Here is a 12282-nt window from a genome sequence, read left to right as displayed (position 1 = left end):
GAAACTCATTTTTTATATTGGTTTTATAATAAAATGTAAATGAATAATCGAAATGGAAAAATGTCTGTTAATTGGGGACGGAGGGAGTATCATTTTCATAAAACATGGGCCAAAAAAAATTCCTCGCTTATGGTCAGAAGACGAGGGAGTTGAAGATTCCTCCATCAACAATCAACATAAACATGACAGAATGTGACCTGCAAAACAGCAGTACAAAACCTCAGATGCTGACGACATTTGCAGTAACTGAACTCGTAGGACATCTACACTCCATTTTCAGCGTGTCATTTTCCTCTTTTTTTATCACTTGCTCACATCCTTTTATTTTGAACCGACACTAATAAATACACTCAATGCATACAAATAGTATATCAAATATCACATGGAATGATGAAAATTGTAGGTGAAAAACCACAACTATTTATATTTGTGTGGTACAAGTTAGAATTCGATTTATTTGTACCATTAATTATCCTTCTCATGCCCTGCATTATGTCGTACATGAAATGCCACTTTCACACTCACGAGAATAATAAATGTTCACACTATAATCATGAAAGCTTGCCACCCACCCCTATTTATCATTGCATTATGCTTGTACAATCATTCCTCAACTCTCCAATTCTATATCCTAATTAACTTTCGCATCATACGTAACGCTGATGCTCCTATTAACCCAATCATGCTCCACAAATATTAAATCAGTAAATTAGTTAAAGTAAGCTACAGGTAAAGACAAATTATTTCGACAACAACAGCCACATAACCAAAAAATTAAAAATAAAATTTTAAAGTTAAGTTACATCAAACAAAAAAAAGCAGCACGCGCGACATTTTTTTTCCCTTTTCTCCAAAAATAAAATAAAATTCTACGATTGAATTTGATCAGCGGCGCCTTCCACGGTGAGCTGTTTCAGCCATTCAAACGTCCGATGATGCGAGATATGCTTCTTCGCCACCTGCTTCTTCGCCAATTTCGGATCATCGCGATGCAGCGCCGCCGCGATTTCGCCGTCATCGTTCGCGCTCCGCTTGATGATCACCACTCTCGGCGCGATCGTCTCCACCGCATCGGAGGCGCATCTGCAACCGCCGCTGAGGATCCGCGGCCGCAGCTTCTTTTTTCTCCCGTCTCCGGCGCTGGAGTTGCTGCTGGTGCTGCGCCGGCTGCCGGAATTTCCGGATCGCGCTTTCAGATCGCGGAACGCGATCTCCGGCGGCGGCGTGACTAGACCTAGCCGCAGCACATTCCAGATCGACGAATTCTTAACGGAATTTCTGTGATTCACGGCGGCGTAGCGGCTGCTAGGGAAATTCAGGCGCGGCGAGGGGCTAGGGTGAGAGTGGAATTGAATCCGCGGCGGCAATTTAGGCTTATTGTATTTGGCGGTGGCGGAAGAGGAGGTGGAGGAAGAGGATGTGCCGCTGCTGATGCTGCTGCTTCTACTGGAATAGTAGTGATCCATAGAATCCGATCGGGAAATCGAGCAGCTCCGGCGGCGAGCGTCGTAATTTTGCAACAGCGCCTTCTCCGAGCTGACGGAGTGGCGCAGCGGCAGGATTTGGCCCTTGAAAAAGACCTCATCGGCCGCGCACATTTCCGATTCCATTGAGAGAGCGCAGAAATCAAATTCCTGATCCTCTCCGCCTTTTTCGCAGTGAAAATTGCTGGTATTGTTTTCAATTCCTTTTCTCCATTGATGAATGAGCGGGAGATCACTCAACGAGAGCGCTTCATCTTCATCGTCGGAGTCGTGTTGCAATTGAGCTTCGTTTTGAGAAACTGGCCACCTTTTCTCATCCATAATTCAATGAGATTTTTTTTTGTAACAAATTTGGTTCAAAGAGAGTATATATATAGGGAGATTAAAGAAATTTGAATGGTGCTTTTCTTGTATGAGAGAGAAGAGAGTTATTGGATTCCAAGAGCCGGCCCCTTACCTTTTTATATAAGCGTGACATTCTTTACTCATTCCGCTATAAAAAATCATTGAAAAAATTTAAATATAACAATTTTAGTAGCTTGTGCAGAAAGTGGGACGGCTCTCTCTCTCTCTCTCAATCAAAAAACAACAGCTTTTCTTTTTGTGTGTTTGTGGGGCAAATTTACTTGTTAAGATTGCTCATTGTCAAACCGAATGTTGAAGAGACACTCATTGCGTATTTGAACACAGATAGTGATAGTACTACTGTTGGTCGAGTTTATTCATTATTTTATTTGTTTCTAGAGACAGTAAAATGCCATATTTTAAGCAACTGTACAGTCCTGCAAATATTTTTGCTTCTATGATAGGGAACGAATATGGAATGGCCACGCAATTAATAAAGAGCAACCAATATTTGCATTAACTTTATAAAAAAGCTGTGCATCAATATCTCTCCCCTACAATACAAGTGATGCTCAGAGTACCATTTTCAAATGAATAATCCTGAATAAAGTATACTGTATTTCACTTTTTCTGTACACTTGAAATGAAATAAAAGTATTTTTAGCCTGAGAAAAATTTAAATGTGTTATTCGATTTTTTCTCACCGTGTTGGTCAGTAAGCTAAAATTTGATATTTTTCCCATAAAATTGAAATTAATTGCAAAAATTATGAATTTTATCATATTTTCCCCCAACTCATAAGAAATTCACTATAAGAGATTAGTCATGAAATTAACTATACAACATTTCATATTTAAAATATTTGCTACACACCCTTAATATTATTTGCAAAATAGTATATTAGATTAAAGACTATGATAAATCGAATGCGAAATCTTAATATATAAAATATTTGATTACACACATTTGACATAATAAGAAAATTAAATGTGACATGAATAACGTTTAAAATAGTACTGTATGAACTTTTTGTGTGAGAAATGACGAGGAATTCATTCTTAATTAAGACTATTAGTCCCTCCAATCACAGACTGGGGCCTATTTTGATAATATTTTATGAACTTAAATTTGATTTGGAAAAATATGAACTTATCCTTTGTAGTGAATTTTCCATGATTTGGAGAAAAACTGATTTCGTGAGAAATTTGCCATAAAGTCTAAATTCATGATTTATGGAATCAACTTTCAAATTTGTGGAATATATCAAATTTTATTCAAAGTTTATGATTATAGGGACTAATACCCTAATTTAAAACTATATATCATAATCAATTTTTGTTACAGACTTTGCTTAACACATTAAATTAAGGTCCAATATAAATATGTATACATTGGCTTTTTATTAAAATTGGCAAATTGCACATGATTAATTGGAATCGATTTGATTATGAGGGCAACTTTAGCTAAAATATGACTTCTGGAAGTAAAATCATATTAAATCAAAGTTGAACATTTGTCACACATTCCAAAAATAAAAATTAGTGTTGAAAACCAAAAGTAGATAAAAATTACCCCTTTCTTCGCAATTATTGTTTCGTCCGTTGCAACTTGCATGAGTATCAAACTACTACTAATTATATTTATATTTTACTTGTATTTCGATTATTGGATTTGTATTTTCAATTGATATTTCATTTCATGATTTTATAAATTTGTGGTTTACTGTAAAATGTTCAAAGGCCAAAGATGTATACTAGCTACCCTTACATCTTTCTGGCCATTATTTTAGTGTGTACTAATTTTCAAATTTCATTTTGAAATGAGGAAAATTTTCACCAACTTTATTAATTAAGACCTCGATTTCGATATGCGAGTCGTGTTATTAAAAATAAGATTCAAATAATCATAACCCTAACCGCTCGTTTGATAAGAAAGATGAGATATAACAAGATATGTTAAATAAGATAAGAAATGTGGGCTTCGTGTCAAGATAAGCTCGGATGAAGGTTTTTTCATTGTTGTTTGGTAGATAATAAATTATCTAGATTTTGTATTAATAAATCATAATAAATGAGGTAGAAATGCTATCCGACCAAATTTGTGAGATACATATCTTTGTATTTTAAGGAAAAATTTGCGGGCTCGGATGGGCCATAGAGAAAACCACGGGCTGACATAATAGGTTAACTATGATATCAAACACTTAAAAATAGTCACATAAGTATCTATATCCAGGCATTACTAACTTATCAAACGGACCCTAAACGGACCCTAAGAGGTAATGATAAGCCTTGTGGATATCGCAATTTAAACATCATATACCCACTAATTATATTATATACAATTGATTGAAGGGGTAAATATTATGTCATGCCCCCAATTAAATAGTTGTTAATTTTTCTGTCTTTCGGCTACAACTTGATTTGTCATATGTTGGATTTTTTGGATCAAATTTTCCACAATCATTGAATATAATAATAGTATAATACGAGTGATGGAAGTACGGCGGCTACATACATAAACTCTTTATTGTAATATTCTACTTTGATTTAAGGAAATTTATAGTGGACAACTTGATCCTACAATAGTCAATGAGAAGTTACATAAATAACTCTTTAATGTAATTTTCTTTTTTAATTTAAGGAAAATTTTTAGTAGACAACTTGATCTTACATTAGTCAATAAGAAGTTTGAGCCAAATGTACATATAATTTTAATTAAAATGAAATATAAGACTATTGGGGCCAGCCTCATCACCCACTCAATGGATTGACATGATTAAACCATCACTAATATTTCAATTAATTCATGCTACGTCGTTATTTGTATGTGATGGCTTAGTTGCATAACATAATAATTGGCTTGCTTTCATTTTTTACTATAAATGTGTTGTCTATATAGATTAAAACAGCACAAATGGCGCAGTCAAACTCCATGAAAAAGAGAATCCATATAGCTGCTGCCGTTGTACCAATTTTAGATTGCACGTAGTAATTATCGAGTCCTTTTCATTTTAATTAATAAATAAACTTGGCCTACCGAATTAGAGTTTGATTTTCTTTAAAATGGAAAAAACACTGGGATTCTATTTGTAACAATTTTTTTTAAAAAAATACTGTTTGTACAAAAATTAGAATATATGAAAAAAAAAATAATTGCAGTTTTTTTTAAACAATGTAAATAATAATAATAATTACTAAAAAAAAGAAAATTATGTTGAGAGTGGGATTTGAACCCACGCCCTTTCGGACCAGAACCTTAATCTGGCGCCTTAGACCAACTCGGCCATCTCAACTTTGATATGGAATTTGATTATTATACCAATATAACTTATTATCAATATAACTAGTAATTGGTGTGAATGAAACGACTATTTACTGATAATTTAAAGAAAGATATGCAATAATTATCACTATTTAGTGGAGAAGAGGTTAGTTACAAAGAAACTCCATATTTTTTTTATTTGCCCAATGAAATTGATATTGGGCAACTTAGAGCATCCGCAATGGTGCTTAAGCCAGCCATTCTCTCCCCTGCCATGTTAGCAACACTAAAAAAACCACCTGCCACATCAGATTTAGGCCAGCCATAGGCCAGCCGCAATAAAAATAATTCAAAATATACTACATTTACGGAATTAAAATTACGATTAAAATACGGAATTAAATTTACGACACATATACGGGAAACTTCATTAATTGCATTTAAAAAAGTTACATAGATAAAAAAAAATTACATGCATAATAAAGAAAAAAACTATCGCCGTGCAATCCTCCGTGCCCACAACTCTTCAATTATATCCTTTTGGAGTTGAATATGAGCATCCACTTGGCGCACGTTGGCAAATTTCTGAAGGCGGCCGGCTTCATCGAGAGCTACCCCACGTCGTACACTAGGGGTGGCCGTTCCGTGGCTTGGACCGGCTTTATCGTCACTGACCCAACTAGTCAGTTGTACGCCTTCGTCTTCGACAATCATGTTGTGAAGGATAATGCAGGCGTACATTATCTGGGAAACGCATCCGACATCCCACAAACGCGTTGGACCCTTAATTGCCGCCCATCGAGACTGGAGCACACCAAATGCGCGCTCCACGTCCTTGCGCGCCGACTCCTGTCGTTGCGCAAAGTAGGCCTTCTTTTCATCACTTGTTTGTCGGATCGTCTTCACAAAGACCGGCCACCGAGGGTATATCCCATCCGCCAAGTAGTAGCCCATATCATGCCGGTTGCCGTTGGCCACAAATGAGACGGCTGGACCGACGCCCTGGCACTTCTCGTTGAAGAGGGGAGACGAGTTCAGGACGTTGAGGTCGGGGTGTGTCCGACCCGGCTACCCCAAAATACGCATGCGAGATCCACAGCCGGTAATTAGCTACGGCCTCGAGGATTATCGTGGGGTTCTTTGACTTGTAGCCGGTCGTGTAGGCCCCCTTCCAGGGCGGCCGGACCGATTCTTCCACTCCCAATGCATACAATCTATGCTTTGCCTAATATCCCAGGGGGGAACCCATGCTTCTCCCCTGCATCTGCATCAAATTCTGACAATCTTCGGGAGTAGGGCTTCGAAGGTACCGGCTCACCGAAAATGCCGATCACGCCCCACGAAATCCTTCGTACATCTCGTGGCCGACGACTCCCGATGTGGAGGTACTCATCCCACATGTCTGCGCGCCTCCGTGAAGGCCAACTGCCTGATTGCCGCCGCGCACTTTTGAATAGGGGTGTGGCCGGGTCTGCCAGCGCGCATCGTGCCTGAAGCGGAAACACAGATATCGACGCTCTAATGCGCCAACGATGTGCAGCTGATGTGCGGCTACGTGATCCCGATCAATCACCGCTCGGTGGTGGATAACTCGTGGAGGGCGAGGTATCGCCTGCTGTTCCACCATACGCATGTACCGCTCCATCCCGCGGTTCATGTAGGCATCCATAGCCTCGTTCATCCTCCGTTCGTACTCCTCCGGATCCCCACCACTACCACCACTACCACCACCGCTACCACCCGCGTTACTCATCGCTCGATGATGCTCTTGTACAGAAAGTTAGAGAGAGAAAAACTCGTTAAAACAAGTGGTGCAAATGAAAATGAAACGAAAATCTAGGTTTTAAAAAAAAAAAAAAAAAAAAAAAAAATCGGCGCTGGCCGATCGCTGGCTGATCGGGCCGCCACAATGGCGGCTAGCCGATCGGCCACGCTTCGGCGCGACGAGCGATCGGCCAGCCCACGCCGAAGCACTAGCCGATTTCGCTCTGGCCGATTGCAATGGTTCGGCTAGCCGATCGGCTAGCGCGACGAATCGGCTAGCCGACCATTGCGGATGCTCCTAAGTCCAAATTGATGAATAAATATAACGACCAAAGCCCAATTAATTACATGTCATCTTCGTGGGCCTAATAGTCAACTCCGCGTTCATTTCTGAATTAAAATGTTTGTAAATTCTTTGTTATAGGCCGTTGCCTTTTTATTTGCCACGCATTGTAGTTTCACCAAAGCCCAATAAATGTTATAGTCGCCACCCATTATACTTTCATATCATGTTCCACTTATACATACTACTGCCAAATCGTGTGAGTTGGGTAGTTATTGAGTCAACCTGTTATTGACCTAACCAGTAGCGGATGCAAAAATAAATTTTGGCAAGAGCTTCACTAAAATTTTTCGTAGATAATATACATACCTCCGTCCGTCATTAGGAGTGTCATTTCTTGGCAGCACGAATTTTAAGAAATATTAAGAAAAGTGGATGGAAAAGAGTTAGTGAAATATGTGTCTCACTTGTATAGTTGTATATATTAGTTTAGGAAATGTTAGTGGAACGAGTTAATAGAAAGTGAGACCATATTACCATTTATAGTAAAAATGAATCGAGACTTCTATTTATGGACATACTAAAATGATAAAACGGGACTCCTATTCGTGGACCGGAGGAGTATTATTATATACATATAATAAAATCACAATAATAACTATTATAAAAATGCATAAATATCTAATAGATAAAATTAATTCAACACAAGTTTAATCAAAAGAATGATATATTTCATATTCTAAAGTGGTGGCAATTAAATTCTACATTCATTGAAAGTGACAATAGGAAATCAATTTAAAAAGTGTTATGATATTTTTTATAATTTGTAGAGCCTAAAACGTTCCACTTAAATAGGATAACAGACTTTTCCTTTTAATATTAATTTAATCATTTAAGTTTATTTGTTGGTGGCCGTAAATCAATTCATCTTTCTTCTTCCCAACTCTATTCACCGCTATTGTTGTAGGTAGTTTTTATCTGTAATTTTATTTTCAAGCCCCTCCTTCCATTAAACCTCTAATAATTTAGACATCAAAGGTATTACCTTAGGAAGGGCTGAAGACACACTCTGAAAATTTTTGCAATAGAATTTATATATAAAAAAAAAAGTTTGGGAGGGGCTTAAGCCCCTCATCACTTCAACGTGTGTCCGCCACTAGACCTAATCCAATAAGGTCAAAAACCCAATCCAACCTGAAATAATCGGGTCCTAACCTAACGGATTCATGTTGGATTCATGCGGGTTATCGTGTATCCAATAAAAAGTCAGCCATATGTTAATGATAGTAAATTCCTATATACAATATAGTTTGACACGACACCATAACGAATAAAAATATGATATTACACGATATAATAAGATATTACAAAATTCAAACAATTATTTTCTTAAATCAAAATAATAAAATTAAAGTATAGTAATATTAAATCTAAATAATAAAATTAAATGATTAAAATAATTACCTTTTTTATAAAATTAAAGTATAATATTTTTTTAATTTATAAAAAAATAATTACTAAAATTAATAAATTTAAAGTATAATATTTTTTAATAATCTTTTTTAATTAATAAAAGTAACTTAAATTAAATTATAATTTTATTTAATTAATAAAAATAATTAAAATAATTCTTAACAAATAACCCAAACCCAACCTAACCCAACCTGTTATCTTCGGGTTCTTATTGGGTCGACCCTATAAGGATCCAAATCCTGAACGTGCGTGTTCGTGTTGGATCAAATATTGCTTAACCCTACTTATATGTATAATTAAGGCCAATAAATAGTGTTTCTATTTTATAAAATTTTGATTTAGTAAAGGATTAAATTATCATTGTTAAAGGTGAAACCAAAAAAAAAAAAAACCGAGGAAGAAAGGAACAAAGTAAAGAAGCGTAGTTTAATAACATAGGTTCAAGGTGAAACAAAGAGACAAAAACAAACAAACATGTATACAATTTAAGAAAATTGAATGATGCATATTTAAACACATATGCCATATGTTACTCCACACGAAAACTATAAATTGTGTTCATCTATTTTACTTTAGTAACTGCTATTTACATTATGTAGAAAATTGAACTTTGTTCTATTTCCAATTTTCTAATTTATTAAAATTATCCATTCAAAAACTTATTAAGCAGACTTTCGGTCGGTTGGGTTGGTGGAGAGTTGAGCTTGAGGGTCGGTGGCGGCAGCGCCGGCGAGAGTCGGGGCATCGGTGGAGCTGGCAGCGCCGCGGCCGGGCTTCGGTTGCTGGTGGCCCTGAGCACCGTATGCCTGTTGCTTGTAGTCTTCTATGTCCTTGAATTGAGTGTATGGACTTGACTCTACCACCACCTCTAAATTCAATTTATCTTCATTCTTCCTTTCCATCTTCAACTTCCTTTGTAAAACAATTCAAAATTTTGTATTTGGTTGTGGATTATTTTCTTCATTTTTATTGAGTTTTATTTTGTTTCTAATGGTGCCGCATTTCTTGGTGAGGAAATGAAGCCTCAACATGCGCTATACCAACAAAATTTACTTGGTCGATTGTGCATCAATTGAAAGTCTTTATATAGTAAGTAGTATCATGCGTGTTTTCGCATAGTAAAACAGAATGTTTTTTTTTGTTAGACTACCTCACAATTTAATTATAGGCACTACCTTTTTTTTTTAGATCGAAGAGCTCAGATATGAATCAAGAAACTTAACAATTGCATACATTCCTTTGAAAAAAAAACAACTTTTTTCATATATTTAGTACATCCATGATCCACACATTCTCCTTACATCTATAACTAGACATCTTATACTCAGTTTGGTACGTGTGTACTATAATGTACAATAATTCTACGACATGCTAATATTCTATTTTGTACAAAACATGTGACCTTTTAAAGTACATATTTAAAAGTAGTAGTACTATTAACCTCATTACTAGGTTATGTTTCAACACACAATCAATTTCTCTTTAGAGAATAGACACAAACTTTCATAGCTTAGATTTCTTCTTGAAGTAAATTATTGGAGATCTTTAGTCATCTTGGTTAGTTTAGTCGAGTACTATGACGATTCTTTAAGTTATTGATTTCAAACTCATTCCTCTGACAATGTACTCTTTTGATCCAGTTTAATCATTTGGCTAGCAAATCTGCTAAATTGTCCATTGACTTCACATAGTCGACCGAAATAACCCTTGTTATGATCAAATGACTTACTCTATTATGTCATCGACGAATACGTCGAGACTCACCATTGTATACGCTGATTTTGGTTCTATTAATACTTCAGGTTCACTACAAATACTTCCGAATGTTACATATGGATCTCTTCATCAAGATCACTGTTAAGAGAGACATGCTTAACATCCATTTGGCGAATATCAAGGTTGTGCAGAACGATGATGCACTTCTTATCAGCACTAAAATATTACTACAAGTGTATGATACAACTATAATATAGCTAACGGAATCACGAGTATCATATTCACTAGGACTAATAATATAATCATAAGTATTATTTTTTTCCGAGCATGGAAATGCATAAGCTGGAGAGGGATTCTGAATTTGAGAGCAGCAGTAGGGTTGATATCTTTGCTATTCTATGGCCACATTTGCATTGCTACGACACTGGATGGAGCATGTTATACTAGAGAGGATGTATCATGCATGTGAGTGATTGAGAGTGCGAACACATGACCATATGACAGACCTATTTTTTTCAAGAAAATCAACTATTGGGCCGAGATCCACCTTTGGGCCATTTTTTAATTGTTGAGGCTATGAAACTAGTTAAGTTCAAGGCTGAGAATTGTTTACGTGTTGTGGGTTTGCCAAACTAATAAGTATGATGTACTTATGTACTGTAGTTGTTTTTCTATGAAATTATGAAGTCAGATTTCCAAATGATCTTTTTTCGTATTTTGTATTAATAATGTTTGTTTTGCGGTCTCAATTTTCTTTCTCAACTGTTTTGTGATTAAATATTGTTTTTTTCCTTTGATGTATTTTTGTTTATAGTTTTGTTGCTCTAAATTAAAACCACATCTCTAATTTTTTTTATCACTTTATGCACCCTATTTCTTTTATAATATACTCTCTTCGTCCACAAATAGGAGTCCCATTTATATCCGACACGAATTTTAAGAAATGTTAAAATACGCCTTTCGGCCTGATCTTAGGCCCTGACTCACCCTCCGTGGACGAACCTTGTTATCCCTAGAGTATAACCTCCGAGATCTTTTTTCCTTTTGGAAGATACTTGGAGCGAAACAATCAACCTATTGATATTGGAAGACCCAACCGATTCTTCCAAGGTATCATTTCTGGGTCTAATGGAATTCATAGGTATAGGAAGAAGCCCTCTCAAATAGAGATTTTTTCTTTCGACCATATTTCGATTGTTAATACGATATATAAGGACCGCTACTACAAATAGTATTACACCCTTGATCATTAAATATCGATTGCTTGTTGAACCCTGTGAATTGCGTGAAAGTAGGATACTCAAAGAGTTTTAGAAAACGTTCTTGGTGGAAAAAAATGTGAATGAAAGACCTCACTGAATTGAATTGGATCCATGAATCTAAGAAATGGTGAGAATTCTTGATCTCTCTCAATATCTCTCGCAATTCGAAAATCCAGGATTGGAATTGATGTCCTTTCATTGATTCCTCCTAAATTGCATTGATTTATCCTAAAGATTTCATTTCAATTGAAATTTGGTTATTCACCATGTACGAGGATCCCCGCTAAGCATCCATGGCTGAATGGTTAAAGCGCCCAACTCATAATTGGCAAATTCATAGGTTCAATTCCTACTGGATGCACACCAATGGGACCCTCCAATAAGTCTATTGGAATTGGCTCTACATCAATGGAATCTCATCACCCACACATAACAAATTGGTGTGGTATATTCATATCATAATATATGAACAGTAAGAAATAACATTCTTATTGAGACTAGAACTCATAGGGTAGAAAATAGATTTATGGATGGAATCAAATATGCAGTATTTACAGACAAAAGTATTCGGTTATTGGGGAAAAATCAATATACTTCTAATGTTGAATCAGGATCAACTAGGAAAGAACTAAAGCATTGGGTCGAACTCTTCTTTGGTGTCAATGTAATAGCTATGAATAGTCATCGACTT

At 36.2% G+C, this 12282-nt stretch overlaps 2 protein-coding genes and 1 non-coding gene across 3 annotated transcripts; all 3 read right to left on the bottom strand.

Annotated features, from left to right (window-relative positions):
* Positions 1-869: 869 nt before the first annotated feature.
* On the bottom strand, positions 870-1805 carry LOC125194861. Its single transcript, XM_048093077.1, has one exon. It carries the CDS (start codon positions 1803-1805, stop codon positions 870-872), a length of 936 nt encoding a protein of 311 aa, XP_047949034.1.
* Positions 1806-5043: 3238 nt separating this feature from the next.
* Positions 5044-5124, bottom strand: TRNAL-AAG. The gene has a single exon. It is a non-coding gene; the product is annotated as a tRNA-Leu (tRNA).
* Positions 5125-9021: 3897 nt separating this feature from the next.
* Positions 9022-9544, bottom strand: LOC125192177. The gene has a single exon (XM_048089685.1). It carries the CDS (start codon positions 9513-9515, stop codon positions 9276-9278), a length of 240 nt encoding a protein of 79 aa, XP_047945642.1. The 5' UTR covers positions 9516-9544; the 3' UTR covers positions 9022-9275.
* Positions 9545-12282: the final 2738 nt, after the last annotated feature.

The sequence above is a fragment of the Salvia hispanica genome, chromosome 6 (assembly GCF_023119035.1).
Source record: "Salvia hispanica cultivar TCC Black 2014 chromosome 6, UniMelb_Shisp_WGS_1.0, whole genome shotgun sequence".
Taxonomy (NCBI): domain Eukaryota; kingdom Viridiplantae; phylum Streptophyta; class Magnoliopsida; order Lamiales; family Lamiaceae; genus Salvia; species Salvia hispanica.
Note: the sequence above shows the minus strand (reverse complement) of the source record. Positions and strands in the feature narration are given on the sequence as shown.